The sequence below is a fragment of the Dermacentor variabilis genome, chromosome 9 (assembly GCF_050947875.1).
Source record: "Dermacentor variabilis isolate Ectoservices chromosome 9, ASM5094787v1, whole genome shotgun sequence".
Classification (NCBI taxonomy): Eukaryota; Metazoa; Arthropoda; class Arachnida; order Ixodida; family Ixodidae; genus Dermacentor; species Dermacentor variabilis.
The window spans coordinates 55,753,670-55,773,181 of NC_134576.1; the positions used below are offsets into that span (position 1 = coordinate 55,753,670).

General features: G+C 43.0%; 1 protein-coding gene across 7 annotated transcripts in view; it reads left to right on the plus strand.

Annotated features, from left to right (window-relative positions):
- The window catches only part of mahj (LisH and WD40 domain-containing protein mahjong), a 130,448-nt gene extending 117,408 nt beyond the window's left edge, over positions 1 to 13,040 (plus strand). For 3 of the 7 annotated variants that reach the window (XM_075704302.1, XM_075704307.1, XM_075704303.1), the window contains one exon: positions 4,286 to 6,256. In XM_075704302.1, coding sequence (XP_075560417.1) covers positions 4,286 to 4,443 — 158 coding nt within the window. In that variant the 3' untranslated portion in view covers positions 4,444 to 6,256. Of the gene's footprint in view, positions 1 to 4,285; positions 6,257 to 12,914 lie in introns of those variants that run through there. The other 4 variants (XM_075704308.1, XM_075704309.1, XM_075704306.1 and 1 more) reach the window with 3 other exon arrangements.
- The last annotated feature ends 6,472 nt before the right edge of the window (positions 13,041 to 19,512 follow it).

Genomic DNA, 19,512 nt, shown 5'->3' on the forward strand with positions numbered 1-19,512 from the left:
GTCTGTCTGTCTTTAACCTAGCGCCAGTTTTGACACAACCTATTCCCTGGCGCGGTGAAATGTACCTACTCTGATCCCGCACAGTACTTTCCCGCACTGTACAGAGTAGCCTTTCTGGTGAACTTTGTGAATTACTAATGTGTGTCATGGAATATTGTGCAGACACGCATCGAAATGGATGCTATTGCTAGGATTTCTGGCATAAATCGGCATGTCTTGAGCATTGCGTGGCTTAAGCAGCACATTTGCATGCACATCTAAGCCCTTAGTTTTGGTATGTCATTTGTGAACTTTGGTTAATTAACCCTTTAAGGACCAGTAAAGAAATTACAGCAACTTCTAGGGAAAAAAAAACATTTTATTTTGACAAATGACTCTGTCAAGCTTGTAAAAGCAATGTGTTAAAGGTATCGAAAAGGGCTCGGTTTACCTTTTGCTTTCAGTGCAAATGTACCTTTTTACAAAAAAAAAAGGAATGTATCCAATGTTATGTCTTGCAGAAGTTATGGAAGGCTCCTGTGAAAACAGCGGCTACTTTTTCCCTAGAAGGCCTTTTGTGCATGTGTGTTTAAAGCACAGAAATATGGTATTGTCTACGTCTGTGTTACATTAGGGGAGCATCTTCCATGTCAAGCCTAGCACATGCAGTAACAAGAAGAAATGCCTTCATCGAGAAGTTTTCCTTGAAGAGAGGTTACTTGTGCCATCTGGTGTTCATTTTATTTATTCACAATACGTTAAAGGGCCCCTGAAACGGTTCGGACAAATTTTGTAGACGTGTAGGGTACAGCGTAAGTAGAACATTCGGACCACAATTTAAGTGAAGCGTTACGTATTAATGGAGCTACAAGTCATTACAAGTTACCCTCCTCCCTTGCCATGCTTTTGCTCCTCAACTCGTTCGCCGAGCGATTGGGGCTAAGCTCCGCCTTCACTGGTTCTGCGTCACGATGCGACGTCACATCGTCCACTTTCACTTGTTTTGGAGCCCGCCCCCGCCCGCGCTAAACCTCTCTGCTAGCCGCTTGGCCGTCGACCCCAAGCGAGAGCTATCAAAGCAGCGTGCGTTGCGAGCATTTTGTCGTAGCCTCGAACGTGTCTGGTATTCCGGTAATCACGCACTAACAGAATGTTTTGACCGAACGGTGAAAGCATAAACTCAAGCTAATGAAGGAACTTTAGCGTAGACGTATGTGAGCTGCCTGATCGGTCTCCACGGTCCAGCCATCCGTTGGCGCAGAGCTTAACCAGCCAAAAAAAGAGTTAATATTGCTCTAACCAAGTGTAAAACATTTTAAACATTTACAAAAACAATGTGTTAATGATTACACTCCTGCGAAAAATTTACACCAGCAGCAGAGAAGAATACATTTTGTTACTGCTACTATGTCTGGTTGTGCTCTATGCCACCAGGTGGCTGCACCATGCAGACCATTCACATTTGCACTTCTGTTCATCCCCTGATACAACACGCAAGGGGACACGGCCAGGCCCTGTCCCCTTGCGCTTGGGTTTACCCTTATACCGGATTTGCGAAACGCTATTGCGTTAGTAATCTTCCGATGTAAAGTGACAGCCGCAATCGCGCAAATCCTGGCGCCGATAGGATAGCGGCAGTCCGATGCACTGCAGCCAGTCCGCTCGTCTACTGGCTTGCAGAGGGACACGATGTCGCAGCTTGACATATTGCCAGTCACTACGTTTGCAGTCCACAATGCAACAAAGTCGAATCGTAGCACTCGCGAAAAGACAGACCGACACCGACGGCGGAGCTCTCGTCAAAGATGGAGCACGTTGTAACACAAGCAGACGACACTTGCTGTGTGCCGGAAGTGCTTAAGTGTACTGAAAAATTGTTCTTGTGCATTCCCTTTATGCTACTTTCTTTTTATAAAAACAAATTAACTAGCATTCCAACTATTATGAACATCATTTGTTTACCAAAATGTTGGAAAAATTATCGATCACGCGCCCTGGTCAGCCAATCGGATAGCTCGCCCCACTGATGTCGTATGGGTGATTCCGGTCATATGGGTAGGGGTGGCTTAAAATTCCGCCGCGCAGTGCGCTGCGATCAGCAGCGATGTGCATTTTTAAAACCTTATAATAAATTATGCGCTTTACACAGAGCACTTAGACGCATCAATTAATGATCAGAAGGACCTACTCTGACGACTCAGTAGGTTTGTAGAAAATCATCAAAATCGTTTCAGGGTCCCTAAGCCCTTATGGGCTGTTACTGGGTGGGAATCGTACAAATGCAACATGAACGAATAGCGAGAAATACTATTCAATATTACGCTCAAAGGATGTTGAATAGTCATATCATATTGTGATACCATAAGGCAGTGGAATACGGAGCGGCAGATGACCTTCAGCCATCTTCAAAACTACGAACAGTCGAGTCTACTTATGATGGCCTGATTTTGAGTTCTGCATTATCAGCAAGTATAAATGCTCAACAAATTCAACTCATCTTCTAGAGAGAAAGGGTTAATGAGCTTATTTTTCATTATCTCACAATTCCTTCACTGCCGTACATAGTGAGTCTCCACTAAGGAAAAAAAAAATGTCTTGTTTCAAACCCCACAGTGAAACTAGTAAGCTTGCAATCGGGTGCTTGTTCATAAAATTTTCCTACCGTCATTGTTCAGTGTCCTGTTGTTCTGCAGACATGTTTTCTTGCGCAAACATATTGTTCCTTAACATTGCACAGCGCTTTGCACTGCTGTTTTGTTGCAGTTGGCAGCGACAGCCATAAGGGTTGAAAATATTTAGATTGCTTGCAGAACAGGGATAACTTGAGTGTTGCTTTTGTTTTGAGTCCATTTCAGGGGATTTCACTGAAATGTTCACTTCAGTGCTAAGGTTCTTTTTTCAGCTTGAAGTTGGGAGCCACGATAAGTAATTTACGCCCATCTGAGGGCCATGTCCGCCATTGGGCCAAACTTGCGTCTATTGGCTGCTAATAATGTTATTGAGGTGGTGCTTAGTTAGTCTCTCTATTTTTCTCCTTTTTTTAAGCGTTGCAATAACCACTTCCGTGACATGCTATTATGCTGAAATCTGACCAGAAATTTATTTAATGGGAAATCATTTACAAAAGGCAATGTATACAATATTGAAGCATATATTAGTTAAATTTCTAGCAATTAATTGCAAAAAGTGAAACGTATCATACAATAAAGAAGTAAATGTATTGCCAACGAGAAAATAAAAATTGCAACAGAGTAAAAATACTGTCAATGAGCTGAGCTCGTCACAGGCCGCTTTTACCAGAAACACAAACATGAACCCTGCTCATCAATGGCTCGGAAGTGGTTAAACAATGTGGGTGGTGTAAAGCCCTGACAGCAGTTGGCATTTGCTGTGTTGAAACATTTTGCAACTGGAAATAAACGAAACTTGAGGAGATAATAGAACAGTGCGTGGGGTAGCCTAGTTGTGGAGAGGGGGACCGTTCAAGAAGCAAAGTTTCGTTGACGTTGCACTGTCACAGCAGATGTAGCATGCAGTGGAAATGTGTTGGGAGTCCCAATGTTGGCGTTGTTACTAGTTGCGTTGGACGTCAGATTTCCTGCACCGGGTGCACTTGTGCACAGTCCCTTTGCCTGCCTCTGTATTTTGTTATTCTCATCATCTGTTGTGGTTTGTTGCAATCCACTACTCATCGACTGTAGTGATGAAGCAGGAATGACATTCCGGGTTGATCACTTTTGGTGATGTCACTTTCAGGGAATGCTGCTAGCTGGCTAAGCTGGCAGACAGAATGCTGATAACTCCAGTGAGGCATTGTGCCAGATGCTGCATCAGAGAGAAAGTGAAAGTACGCCAAAAAGTGATCACTCAGGAATGCAGCCCCAGTTAAAAGCCTAGCCTTTCACCTTGGTGCTTTGATGGATACCACTTTAGCACCTTAACAGCCACTTTTCTTTTGATGTCTATTGTCTATGGCACTCTTATCTAATCAGCACATTTTGGCAGATGCAATAAGCAAGGAGCTTGGAATAATGAGTGTTAATTAATGTGCATCTTCTCAGGTGCCTAAATCCATTGTATAGCAAAGGCAATGGAAAAAGAAGGAGGATGTTGAGGGAAACATTATGTAATGTGGTATTTCTTCAATTCTTTGCTCTGTATTGACCAGATGAAACCTGCCACATGTTCCTGTAAGCCTGTTGAATTACTTTTTCACTTTGCCATTTGTTAAATACCTGCCCAATCTTACACGTTCTTGTTTCTTTCTTGTTCCCCCCTCCCTTGTCCATTTTGGTTCACAACTCAGTGGAAGACATGGAAGCCGACGAGCATGATAACGAAGATGACGATGGTGATGATGTGGCGTTCAGCCTCTCGGACGTGAGCGATGATGGACCCGATGATTCGGACGATTCGGATGATTCGGACGAAGACCAGGTACTTTTTGCGCTGAACGAAATCTGAGCTTGGAAGTGCCACAAGTCATGGCCGCAGCTGCAAACCCGGTGTTTCGCGGAGTGTGAAGAGAAGAGAGAGAGAAAAAAAGAAAACTGTCTTTTAATTTATATAGATTTGTAAGATACTACAACGTGACTACGGCTGACTGGCAGAGAGGACAGTCTGCTCACTGTGATTGATATCTCTTCCCATCTTTTTGTAATGCAAGATTACGAGCTGCGGTGATGGACCGTCAGTGTGCAGCAACACACTTGTGTTTTTCTCGTGACGCGTCGACAGGACTCGGCGTCCAACCTATGCCGTGATGTTCATGTCTGCGCAAGTACCGAAGACAAGATTTTTTTCATTCTCCTCTATCCAGCCCCCTTGAATTCTTTAGGCCTCCTCTCCCACCCCTTTCTTTCCCAAGTTCCATGCACCGTGCTCCCGTTTTTTTATGTTGGCAGCGCAGGCTGCCGTGCGAGCTGTGTTTACCAGCTGGCCGCTAATTACCTCATGCACTCCCCGACCACGTGCATGTACGCTCCCATTTTGCTTGATGCATTTCCTTCCCGCCAGCCCACACGTTTCCCTGTTGCGTGCTTTCTTAATTTATAATTTGTTACATTGCATGCTGACGGAATCTCGCTCGCTGGGCTGAAGCAAGCTTGTGCGAGTGTTATTGACAAAATTGTAGGTACAGTCAAATGCCTTTATAACAAAATGCTTGGGCACTGCGAAATCATTAGTCTTGCGGTTTGTTTTAAAGCACACAGCGCGTCCATAGCAGGCTGGGCAAGTTTAGCAAAAAGAAAATATTATTCATAATTGATTCAGAGTACGCTTAATCAAACTAGTCGGTAGGTTTCTTCCGTACACTTAGTTAAGAGGAATGTTCAACTACTGTGGACCTTATGGCATCGAAGTTTACAGCATGCTTTGCGACAAAGCCCAGGAGCGATGCAAGGTACAGCTGCACAACGTCGAATGTCGTTATTGCCTACCTTGTCAAGATTCCTGGTTCATCTGTAGGCTCTTCCTCACTGCTGCCTTCGTGGACCGTCTTCACCTCTCTTTCTGTCTTTGATGGCCCAACCATGTCATCCTTCATTATTTCAAAACAGGCCGTTACATCATCAACTGCAATGTATTCATTGGCCAAAACACCTGCTTCTGCATTAAAATAGGTCGCATACAAGTTGAGCAATGCCTGGAGCTATGCAGCAGTACTTGCAACACTCACCGTCATGTGCGTTCACTGTTCACATGTGAACTCTAAGGAGATGCTTTTGTTGTAAAGCGACAAATTGGACGTCGGGACACCTCAGTTCCTTCGTTGTACAGGCAGATTCGTTGTAATAGTCTTCGTTGTAATGATTTTCACAGTACGTATGAAAGATAGGAATTCGGCCCAGACTTAAAGAACCCTTCACGATATAGGTGATTTTGTTGTAGAGGCGTTCGACTGTATTTCCCCTTCTGCCTTTTTTTTTACCTGTTCTTCTGTTGTGTTGCCTGCATCTGTTCTGCTTTATTTGTTTCTTCCTTTCCTGTTGAGCAAAAAGTTTTCCCCAACTGCAGCTGGCGAGGTGACGAAGCAGCGAAGGTGTGCGCCGTGGCTTGCCGTGGATGGGTGGAGCGGTGGCATCGTGGTGAATAAATGAATTATGACCCGCACATTGCCGTTATGTCGGGTGTCGAATGGACTGACGGAAAACTGCCTGCGTGTGTTCCTTGTGCACGAACGAAACTTGAGTTCACGGCGTGCCTGTCACTTGTCTTGGAACACCATGCAAATATCTGTCCTTGAAAGTGATTAAACCATCTTTTTTACTGAGTCCTTGCAGAGGCCTTTCTTTGTCAGATGAATTGTTTTTGACAGAATGCACATGACTTCATGGCCCCCTAGGTGGGTCATAAATAATTCGGAAGAGTGATAGTCAAAGCCTGCCGACAGGCGAGGACATGAAAGAGGTGGGGTGCCAGAATTGGGCACGTCAGCCCACACACAGTGTGTAGGCTTTCATGTTTCCGAAGTAAAAGTGAATATCTCGTAACATGGAGGTGCCATACTGCCTTGGTAAATTTCATCGTGGTAAATTTTGTTTTGATATAAGTTTATCAGTTGGGGCCCATGGTTACACATAATAAATGTGGTCGATTGGCTCGCCTTCGCGTACGTCATTGTGCCTCGCATAGATTGATTATGCCCTGCCATGGCAACTTGCACTACATAGAACTGGTTAGAGAGCTTTGGAATTGTGGAGACAGTAGCGTACAGATGTGTACCAGAATTTGTAAAGCAAGAACTGTGGTGGCGATGTCTTGCAGAGGTGTGTTGCAACAAAGCACACGGCACTACTTTTGCAAAAGCCCATTTATTGTAGATGTAAATATCTTTACACTTTTGTGCCCTTCAAAAGCTTGTGCAGAGCAAAAGAAATGGAAGGTGGTTAAACATTCTATTGATGAGCTAAGGCAATGCCTTCCCGAGGGAGCTGGGGTTGAGAATGGGGCAGAGTCGTTGCACACGGCACTCCATCCCGACCAGTCCTTGCGTGAAATGAGTGTGCATAATTTTTTTTACGAGTTCAGTGTCACTGGAAAAAATTCACGAACTATGACGATGCTCCCTCGTGCGAAAATTGAGCGTAGCTCTATTCACGCTTTTCGCGGAGCAGTTTGTTCTAGAGAAACGAGATGGCGCTATCGGCGGTACGGCGCACGTCGCCTCTGCGGCAGCGCGCGAATACGAAACCACCACCGCTTCCGCCTTGCTTCTTTGCGATCAGCTGTCGGAAATGCAACAGAGTTTTCGCTAACGCACTGTGCTCCAGTCATGCGGGATTGAATCATGTAGATTGAAGACGTGTGCTGTATTCGGCTGCAGAAAAATAGTGACTGGCATAATGAGGAATGGAATGAATCTGTGTAGCCAAGTTCGCGGACCGTTTCTGCAACTGTCCGTGCGTATTACCGGCACTTGGAGATGTACGGCTTTCTTCGGGGATACAGAAATTTGCTCGTCGTTGTATCGCTTGCCTTCAAAGTGTTTCAGCCCCCGAACGTCGGCAAAATTGCACGTGAGTAGCGCCGCTTCCTGTCGGTACGTTTCGCGCACAGTATCTACACGCATCTACCTCGACTGGTACGAAATCTTACGTCCACAAGAGTAAGCGCATTACTAGCGATAATTTATCTTTGTTGCAAGGTATCACAATGTACAAAACGGCTACGTTTCAAGCCTTCCGCGCAGCAAGAACAAATCTGGGAACATTGCACGCCCGCGAGCGATTAGGCAAACCGCATAGTGAGCGCACCAAGAAAATTTACTGAGCTATAAATGTGACAACCCGCTGCTTCAAAATATTTGCCAGATAAAGAATGAATAGCAACGCAGACTAATTCCGATTCAATTCATGAGCGGAAAGTTTGGATAGCTTGGAATACATATTCAGCCTCGCTTTTAAAGCACGCACCATATGCGCTGCTCGCGAAGCTTGAACATAGCGGAATCAGCTCCCAAGGCGCTTTTGCATGTCTCAAGCTGTGACCAAAGCTTCGTGTCGTCCACCCAGTCACCGCCCACGATATCTCACGAAACACAGGTTTACGAAGCCGCACCGGCGTTATACACGCCCATTGTAAACGCGGAAGCAGTTGAAGCAAGCATTTGGTCGCGTCACCATGTGATAAAACATGCTAGCGCTCACGGGATCGCCGCAAAAAGGGTCAATACGCATTTTTCATTTCGCGATATATTGGGTGGTGCGAACAATCTGCAAGGTAAATCTACTGGTAGCGAAGCTTCCATGAAAGCCATGATGAAAGCTCATACGTTCGAAACATGGCGGTTCTTCAGCAGATAGATGGATGTTATGAGCGTCCCCTTTGGAACGGGGCGGTGGGTTGCGCCACCAAGCCCTTGCTATTATACTGCTTAATGTCCTACCTAGGTTATAAAAAAAAACCGCAATGAATTCCCATAACCAACTTTTCTGAACCTCTATTGTGAACTTTGTTTCTGTACGTCTCAGTTTTTGTTGTTTATCTACTTCCACCAATCTTCCACTCGCCTCTTAATAGTCTCTATTGCGGACATGTTTACATTCCCCCTGCTAAGTATGGACAGCTGGGCTACTTGGCTGTGATTAGCATTATGAAACATCGTTCCAGCGCACAATTAAACATGGACGAGAAGAGAAAGACAACACGAACGCCAGCGTTCTCCGGCGTTCGTGTTCTTTCTAACAAAGCTACGTGCATTGCTCCCACGCGACGTAGGTGTTGTGAGGCTGCTTCGACATCCAGCTGCAGGCCTGTCAGCTGTGATGCCCAGGCTGTTTGCGAAGGAGCTGGTGCTAACACAACCAGAATTCCCAACACGGTCACTTTATTGCATGGTGGAGGCAGCAAAGCTTATTTACATGCAACATTTAATAATTTTATTTCTTTTAGGCAAAGCTTTGATGAATGCTGCAGGGAGGGCAAGCACGTAGTCACAATAAATAGGTCTCACAGAAGTGCATTTGCAAGAGAACCTAAAGAGTTTGAGTATATTAGGATTTCATATAGCTGTGTTCATGGTCGTGCTATAAAAACTAAGAGCCACAGGAAAGCGACCCAAGCAAGCATACAATGGTACTGGTTGTGAAATGGCAGTTTCAGTAAGCCTGTGCAAATCACCTACTCTTCACTACAAAATAACCAAGCTGCCAACTAAGCATAATCATGCGACGAAGTATTATGACTTGTATCCTCAAAGCAGGCTTCTGAATGATGCAGAGAAGGTAGAATTCTTTGATTTTGCCAAATGTAATATTGGCCCAAAGTATCTTACAAATTTGGTCGAACAGAAAACGGGCAACAAAGGTGTTAGCAATTACAAGCAAAGGTTTTCTATTCCTATTCGCAACGAGCAGGCTCACGGAGAAATGGTTTTAGAATAAATAGACACCTTGTTAGCAAATAATCCAAACTGGGTCATTCACTATGAGAAGAATCACAGAAATAACCTGCAATTTGTGCTTCTTCAGACAACGCACATGCGTGAGATTTTGGAAAAGTATCCAGAGATTTTATTTATTGATGGAACATATAAAGTAAAGTGAAGGCTATATCTTGTGCTTTATATTGGTTGAAGATGGTGGAGGTAGTGGGAGACCTGTGTCTTATGCCTTTTTGCGAAATGAAACGACTGAAATTGTGCAGGCTATGTTCGCCAAGTTTGCAGAGTTTAACCCGTTCATTGTGTCTGCTTGCAGAGTAGTCATGATAGATAAAGACATGAACGAGCTACGCATTTTGACCAAGATTCATCCTAATTCTGAAATGTTGTTGTGTACATGGCATGTGCTGCAATGCTTTCAGCAAAAAGTCAATGAGAAAGCTAGACTGCAGTGTGATCTGTTACTCCCTCTCTTAAAAAATTGTTTATTCCTTCACTGTGCAGGACTGCTTAGGAAAGCTTGCTGAGATCGAAGCTATGGCTTCTAAAGATTTTATTTCTTATTACATGCAGAACTGGCACTCCTGAAAAGAAATGTGGGTACATGCATATCTGCAGAAACTTCCTACATTTGGTAATAACAAGAATAATCGCATTGAGTGTCACAATCAAAAGATTAAAAGTTACCTCACTTCAAGCATGCATTTAGTTCGTCATAGAAGCATTAGTAAGTTATATTGATAAGGATTTCTTATCTCTAAAATTTTCTAAGTTTAAGGAAATGAAGCTGAATCTAAATGTAAATGATGTCAGTGAGCCATTTCAACTAGACTTGGCCCGTAATTGCAGTTCTGAGGCTACAAGTAAAGTACTTGAGCAGTATGAACAGTTTAAAGAAGTAGTTTATCTGGTTACTTCCACTGCTAATTCTTATGTAGTGGCTTCGGCAAGTTCTGAGCACAGTGTTTCATTATGCCTGACGCGTTGCATGTGTGCTTTTTATAATCAGTACAGTTTGCCTTGTGCACACATTATAGCAACTCGCCATTTTGCCCAGCAAGACCTTTTTGACAAAGCATGCATACCGGACAGGTGGTGTAAGGATCATTTCCTGAGTGACAGCTGCATGGCCTCAAGTGCCACACTAGTGGTGACAAGCAGCATTCAGCTGCTGCCGTCTGTGAAGCTCGAGACTGCTCAAGAAAAGTATTCCTACACCTACAAGAGGCTTTGTAAAATGTCCAAGACTGTGGCTAATGTATTATCTAATTGTGGTGAAAAGGAGCTAATGGAAAACTTGCATCATGCGAGGCATTCTTCAGAAACTTAACCACCTTTCCTAGTAATCAAATTAGAGTTAGCTTACCAGGTACATCAGCTCCGTTACCCCAAATGACTGCTACAAGCAGTTGCAGACATTCGAATAGTACAAAACTTGTTGTACCTTTGGTAAAAACAAGAAGAGGACGGCCAAAGAAAGTCAAAGCTGTTAAGCGTAAGTTTTTGCCATTTGCAAAAGCAAATGGTAAGCCTTGCAATGGTGACAGCAGACATGTTAAATGTCTGCAAACGCTACTCTCTTTCAGATGTCGATTTAAATGCTTCGGTACAGGGCGCCTCAATATCAGACAGCGTGATCAACGTAGCACAATACTTGATTCATGAAAAGTTTCCTCACCGGCATGGCTTTCAAGATGTGCTACTTGGCCATCGTTTACTATATACTAAAGTAAATATCCCTTTTATTCAAATATTGCATGTCCGAAACCCCGATCACTGGCTTGCGGTAACCAATATTGACGCTGATGAAAACCAAGTCTTTGTATATGACTTAATTGACCAAGGTACTCCTTCTGATGCCATCAGGCAAATCTGTCACATGCTAAAATTGTAGTCACCAACGCTGACCATTTGCACTAAAGGGGCACAAAACCAGTGCAACACGCTTGATTGTGGCTTGTTTGCAATTGCAAATATGTATTATTTAGCATCAGATCGGAGACCGGAGAAAATTTTAAATTTAGTCAGAGTATGCTGCGCAGACATTTGCTGAAATGCATACAAAAAGGCAACATAGAAGATTTTCTACTCACAAGCTCCTCCACTATTCGTGTGCGGCCAAAAGATCGTATTTAAGAGTTGCATTGTGTATGCAGGCAACCGCTGTATGGCAGAAAAGTACTGGACATTTCTTGTGCATATTGTTCAAAAACCTTTCACAGGGCATGCCTTCGCCTTTTACCAGATAATATGGATAAAAAAGTAATTGTGTGCTCTAACTCATGTTTGGCTGCTGCCAAGGAAAAAATCCACACTTGTAGTACATAGCATTTTTCTCTTTGTACAGCTTTGTAAAGAGAATTATCCTGTATATTGCACACACAAAACTTCCTGACTGATACTCATGCAAAACAGTCACTTGTAACAGAGACATTTTTTTTTCGTACTTTTTTAAATTGTGCCTAAATGTTAGAGTACTCAGAAAGATAGCAGCAGTGTACTTCAAGCAAGCTCCTATCAAGTCTCTATTTTTAGTGACTGGCAAGCTGTTTAAGGCTAAAGTAAAGATTGCTGTCTACTATGCGTGGTTTTGTTTACAAAAATGCAGGTAATTCTGATTAATTTTTCCACTGAGGACAACAAATTCGTGTAGGACAAACACAATACAAAAGTTTGTTTCCTTTCGTTATAGGCGTGTTTGGATTTAAAGAATTACCTGATGAACCTATTTTTAGTGCAGTTTGTTATAATGGGGTTTCAGTGTATCTACAAGCTACCAGTAAACACTGACACAAACCGGTGATGTGAAACTTTTATTGTTCCAGAGCCCCGTTAGCAATATGCCTGTATACTGCAATGCTGTTAAGAGGTTGATTTGTTCATTATCAATGCATTAACTTAGATCCATGGGCAGCTGTGCAACTGCTTTATGGTTGCCTGCGGCATCGGGATTGCTAAGGCCCAATCACAAGGAACAAGTTTCCAACATATTTTTGGCCGGCTATTTGATTTGACGTAAGCACAATTCAGCATCTAGAGCATCACGCCCAGCATCTCATCGTTCTTGACGACACCAGCTGGCGTCAACAATCCGCCAGGAACGTGTTTCTTGTGGTTGAAGCTTTATTGTGGGCAGGCTCACTTTGTATTATTCAATTTGAAAACCTGATCAATCTGCTTCTAAGTAGCAGCAACTATTTCGGATATTCAACTGTGTTACAAAATTTGCTTGCCATCGGTCTGGTACTGCTTTAGCAACCAAAATCTACTGACATTGCCCCATTATCTTCCTGTTGCCGCAAGTCTCTCGGCGGAGCCTGACCGCTACAGAGCGCGTTCTCGGGTGGCGGATAGAGAAAACTCTTGTCATGAAGCTACGCTAAGCAGCTCCATGCAAGACAGGCACTTGTGCCCGTGGACCAACAGGCTAAGAAAATGCTAAACAACAGCATTCAGGTTCTCACAGTGACATGTTCATCTCAGAGTGCAAGTTGCAGATTCTTTTTAATCCTTTGTACTTCACCTGTGTTTTTTTCCCTCACTTGTACAGGTCCACTAGATGTACCAGCTGCATGCATTCACACTACCATCAAGTCATCAGGAGCATCTGTACCTCTATCTAAATATTACGCTATTGTCTAAGATGGAAAATCAGACGTATATTTTGCTGTAGTGGTTCTGGCAATAAAAGACTGATTATACATATTTATTTTCTTGCAAAGCTGGTATTGTATATGTAACAGGCCAGTGCAGCATATAAGCTGTAACTTTTTTTACTTTTTTTGCAGATGCATAACACTCACCTGCTATGAAACCAACTTGCACAGCATAGTTCATACGAAACACAGAAGATGATTGTGCACCATCTTGAGTGCCTTGGCATTTTCATTTGGGAGTATTTTGTATCAGCTATGCAGCACAACTTGGCTTCCATGTTCAAGAACAAACTAGCCTACACACAACAGCTTATTTTTGCACTAACTACGTTAAACATGTGCCAATTGAGTCCTAGGCAAGTCTTTTTAAGTACTCCTCCTTGATCAGGTGCTTGTCACTGTCAAAACTGAGGCAAGGTACAGCTTTGTCTACAATTTTTATTGGTCATGAACACAAATGAACAGAGATGACAGCATTTAAAAAAATTCATGCTAAAGGGCAGCACAATATAACAACCGAACACTCAAGTCTAGATTACACTGTTTTGCAATGAACTCGCTTGAAAAGCACAACACACATTTACTGTTCGATTGTCTTTCACTGTTGAAGTTGAGAGTATGACGGAAGCCCGTCTGGTCGGGATGACGCATACTTAAAAGGAAGAGGTCTGGACACCGACCAAAAATGGTTTAAAATAGTTATTTACGTTTCGGCTCCCCCACGGGAGCCTTGTTCACAATGAAAGAAGCGGCAGAGCTGGCGCCCCTTTTTATGTGCGACTCAAAACATGATTAAGGCATCTGGCATACATGGGCAGCAGATTCCCTTCGTTGCGATTAAGAGTGTGCGCCGTGGTTTGGATGATTAGAGACTCAAGATAAAGACGCGAAGAATGATTTCGTTCCTTGCGAATCACACGAGATTTCTCCCAGTTAATCTTATGTGATGTGGCTGCGCAGTGTTCGGCCAAGGCATTCGATGCAACGTGTCGTTTTTGGACGTCATTCATGTGTTGCTTAAGTCTTGTTTTGAAGTTGCCGGTTTCACCGACGTAGACATACCGACAGTCCGCACAGGGAGTGACATACACTACGCCTGGGAACTTGTCCTTTTCCAAAGGGTCTTTCACATGCACGAGCTCGTGTCTAAGTTTCCGGGAGGGCACGTGCGCAGCCTGCACGTCATATGACTGCAGGACGCGTGCAAGAGTCTCGCTTATGCGGGGGACGTACGGAATCGAAGCCCGTCTTTTGGGGGGTCCAGGCTGGGTGGGCACTGTGCGAGCCAGCTGGCGGCGAACTGAGTCAATGACGTACTCAGGGTATCCACAAGCCATTAATTCCCTCCGCACAAGTGCATTGTCCGCCATGTCTTCAGCTGTTGTGCACAGGTTTTTTGCCCGACGAAGAAGAGAGCCGACAACAGACCTCTTTTGCAAAGCAGGGTGCACCGATTTGTAGTTTAGGTAGCGGCCCGTGTGCGTGTGCTTCCTAAACACCTTGAATAACAGGTTTGGCCCTTCTCGCTGCACAAGGGCGTCCAGGAACGGCAGTCGCCCTTCAGATTCCACTTCAACGGTGAACTTGATTGCTGCTTGTATATTGTTTAGGTGAGCCGTGAAAGGGTCCAGGTTTTTCCTTTGCAAAATACTGAAACAGTCGTGGACATATCTGAAGAAGACTACACCGGCACCTAAAGTCTTCCTCAGATATGTCGATATTGGTTAATGAAGTTAATGATGGCCATGTATGCACTTTGAAAAACATGGGAGCTTGAATATAAGAATTAAATGTACCCAGCAGCACATATTGGATTCAGATTGTACTTATGCACAGAGGATGGCCTGTCTCCTGCCAGATGGTGTCCTGCTTATCTCCCCTCACAGCCACTAGTTGTGGACGGTAGTGGCAACTGATACAACCAATGCATACAATAATGCAGAACATAATCTAGGTAATTTTTGAAACGTGGAAGACTTGTCTACCAAAGCTGGTAACAAAAGTGGTACTCATATTTTTGAGTGTGAGAAGAATTAGTGCGCATGTAAATTGCTTTCATACTGGATCCTAGCTGCACTTCAAACCACAGTGTGCCACATGGCTCTGTGCTGGCCCCCTTGCTGTTCATGATTAGTCCTGCATGGAGGCTACAAGACATCACAAGCATTGAGTTCTTGATCTATGCTGATGACATGACGATTTTATCCACGTATGGGAATCTTGATATGCAATGTAAACAGCGGCAAAATTCTCTTGACGTACTCACTGAATATGCAGACTGTTGTTCCACAAATATCTATAGGAAAGTCCTGCTGCATTCATGTTACTAACAATTAAGATAAGGAAAAGTAAGGTCAGTCTTCGAAACTGACTTTGAGCTATGAATCAACCCGTCAGTTGCTGTATCTATGATTTTTTATCAACTATACCAATCCGTTGAGCCTGTCGAAATTTGGCGGACTGTGAGACCTTAACCTATTCAACAACTGTGTGCAATATTGTTGTATCACAAATTATCAGTTTTACAATTCACTTCAAATGTGAAGTTTTGACGAAAATTAATGCGATATAAAAATCATAAAGGAAGAACATCGTCAATTAAAAACAAGTTGCATTATTTCGTTTGTAAGGACAATATAGGTGGTAGGAAAGAGAGCTTCGCCAGAACACAGCAATGTGCTAAGAAAAAGGGATATCGGGGTAAAAAGAACATGCACAAGGCTCTGACTTGTCTAAACTTGACCATGATTGCGACAGAAAGGCAGTTTTGGCCTTATGGTTATACATATACATAAAAGTGCGTTTACTACAATAATAATTCGCTTTAATGGGAATAAAGAAGCATCAATATAACATTTACATGGCTCTTTTATTTAACAGCATATGTGCGCAGCTTATGGCGTAGATAATTTTTAACGAAGGTTTGTATTTCTTTGCGTGCTACAGAATTAACGGTTAACTCTCTGTGAATGTGCACAGGTAACAGAATGTACGGCAGGTGAATGCCTCTAAAGATGTCGCATTGGTCATTATATAAATGCCATTACATAACCTAAGATGCGGTGGTGGGAGTGGCAATGGTGCTGGTTAGGGCAGTGTTAGCTGGCATATAGTTCCAGCTGCCAGGTGCCTAAAGCTGCCGAAACTACCTTTCTGTAGCAATCATGGTCAAGTTTAGACAAGTCAGAGCCTATGCATATTATTTTTACGCTGATGCCCCTCTTTTGTCTGATTATGTCTGATGTTTAATAGTAAAAGGGCCTGGAATGACTAAAGAATGCCATGAATGTTGCATGATACATTCAACATTTAAAAATAGATTGCTATAAATAATAAATATTGGCTGTATACAGGCTTAAAATACTAGCTGTATAGGAGTGTAAAATATATCTACTGTTAAAATTACAAGCCTATAAGTGATGTTTGTCTTTGCTAAAATGCCTGAGGAGATGAGAAGATAAAGCATTTGAGCTGGTGTGGTCTTTTACCAAGCACTCTGGGCCTTTCCATAGCTCTTACGCACAATGGTTTGGAAGCTGGCACTCCATGTGCACTGCAACATTGCAGCTTAAGCCTTCAACTGGAGGCAATGCTATGATTTAAGACTTTGAAGACACTGTATATATCCAGCATACCTAGATCACTGAGAAAAGTACCTGACAGTTTTGTTATTGAAAAGTAGATTGTTGCCAAGGAAAAGGGCTGTAGTGAAAGGTACACAGGTGCACATTATATCGCACTTCCTGTCGCAGCCTGTCCAAGGCTGACAGTATTTGTCAAATAAACAAATAAAAATAAAAATATAATGTAATACGAAATTGTTGTTATGCTGTTTTATGGATAGACCTATTTTATAGACATGTTTTATGGCTAGACTACCTGTTCTCCATAAAGACATGGAGAACAGGTGGACCCTCCAAACTTCTTGCATGTTGATGGCTCACTGCTCATCAGAAGGTAAGAATGTGTACATGCCATCCATTTTTATTCTCCAGATGACAAATTCCAGCCACCTTGCTTGTCTTTCCATTGGGATCAGGCTGCACTAAGTGTAAAAAGGTAAAAACAACAAAGCAAAATCTGTTTGCCAAACAAAACATGCGTCCAAGTGTGTATGTTGCTAACTAGACTTGGTATACCTGATCCCGTTATATTGTGACGAAGTGTAACACAGGAGTGCAGAAGCGCTACCATCCATTCACTTCGTCTCGACTGTCTTACCGTTTGGCCAGTTACTGTCATTCATGTGGATGTAACCCCATGCTCAATCACACACTTATGCTTTCCCATCATTGTAACAGATTAATGAGTGAAATAATTGAAAAATTCTGTATCAACAAATTACAAGACAAATGTATTAGCCAGGCTTAAATTATGACCCTCGTGACCAAGAAAAGCAACTATCTAGGTGTGTGTGCTAGATTGATATGAATTATTGTTACGTTTTTATTTTTGTCCCTCTTTTGATATTTACGCGTGTCTACTCTACCATTCTCCGTCATTGCTTTGTTATCACGTGGCTTTGTGAATCTACTTTTGTGATTTATTTTTCTTGTTGTGTATACTGTTGGTTCAGGACACACACACACACACACACACACACACACACACACACACACACACACACACACACACACACACACACAAACACATATATATATATATACATACATACATATATATATATATATATATATATATATATATATATATATATATATATATATATATATATATATATATATATATATATATATATATATATGTTAGCGTTTTCCTTAAACAAATAAATTTCTTGTGTATGACATGCCAAGTCTACTTACTTCAGGTCTCTTTTTCGTCTGTGTTGCATCGTGCTGCCAAGCAAGGCATCGCTATAAATCTGCACCCCCTTGCCCACCTTTCAGTTATTCTGCACTGTGTGTAATTCATTACTGACCTTTATATATTCCATGTATCTCGCAAATAGCGTCTGAAAATTTTACGCAAGAAAAGTTTTAGGTTCGTGAATGAAACGTGAGCTCCACTTCCAGGGCCTCTATAAGTGATGGATGCTTCTTCCTAATCTGTGAGCCAGAGATGGATCCTGGGCAGCCTCTACAGGGGGGCCCACGTCAAAATATGCAAAAGAGAAGGGGGATCTCATTGCACACTATGAGCGATAAAATGCCAGCATTCTCAGCGGAAGCCTGGGCCCGCAGGACTTGGAACCTGCCGGTGCTGCAAGCTCATTTCATTCTAAGCCACGGCGAGCAGGCACCATATGCAATTAGGCCATGTAGAGATACTTGTGTAACTAGCTTAGTACCACGTTTTTGTGGTTTTTATATGTTTTCATTACTTTCACTGTGCTAAGGCAGTCAATGTGTAGTATTACAGCTTTATTAATACTTTTGCCTATAATATATTTTATGGGGAAAATAACTGTTAGTGCTTTGCTTGTAAGGACGCTTGTTTGCAGATTAACAGCCTCACATGCATTAAAAGAAGGTCCCAGTGCTGCAAACAATACTCTTGCTTGTGATTTTGAGGCGTCAGTGATGAACTCTGAGCATGTATACTTCTATTTCAGTTCTATGTATTGCAGTTGCATATATGCACGCCTAGCACATGCTTGGAAGTTTAAAGGATGAGGTGTCGCACTCTTTGCGTTGTTACTGTTGAAGTGGCAAATGCATAGCATGGGTCGTTAAACGATTTCCAAGGATCGATCTGTCCAAGATCTGGCTACAATGCTCTTAACATGCATTGTGAATGGCAGTCTGCATGTTGGCCATATAAATAGATCAGAGTATTCGACATGCCATCTACTAGAGTGTGGCAGCAGTGTTCAGAATCTGAGTGAATGTTAGCATGGGGCTTCTAAGTGGCGCACTTGACTGGGGATGCAGAGGTTGAGGGAATAGGGGGGAGTTGGGGGGGGGTCGGGCCTTTGCCAGCCACATACAGACATCTTGGGGAAGGGGGATGTATCCTTCGTGCCCCCCCCCCCCCCGGTATATGCCACTGACGTTGCTACAGGAGTTCAGCACTTGGGGCACGTTTCTTAGTCAACTTTAGGCGATCCCTAAGCCAAAGTGATGGATTGTCTAAAGGTCACTCCAGGACAAAGTCTCTGAAGAGATATTTCTTGTGTCCGGGTAAGGTCACAGGCAAGGAGCAGACTTTTCGAAGTAAGGCACGTATATATGTGTCCCACCAGAGGCGAGATTCCAGTGCGTGGTGAAGAGCATGGGGATTAGATGGAAGGAATACAGTTAGGTGTCACAAATGAGGCAGATGATTGAGCCAATTGGTCTGCCCAAATGGTTGAACCAATTCCATCTGTGCCCTTGTACTCAGTGTATCTCAATAATGAGACGTGAGGAAGTGTAGAGTCTGTGAATTTATTGACAGATTTGTAGCATTCTTAACTGTAACTTGTTTGAGCTGCTTCACTGCAGTAAGTGATTGAATCTTTTATCGTAAGTGATAGAGAGGGACTTGCAATAT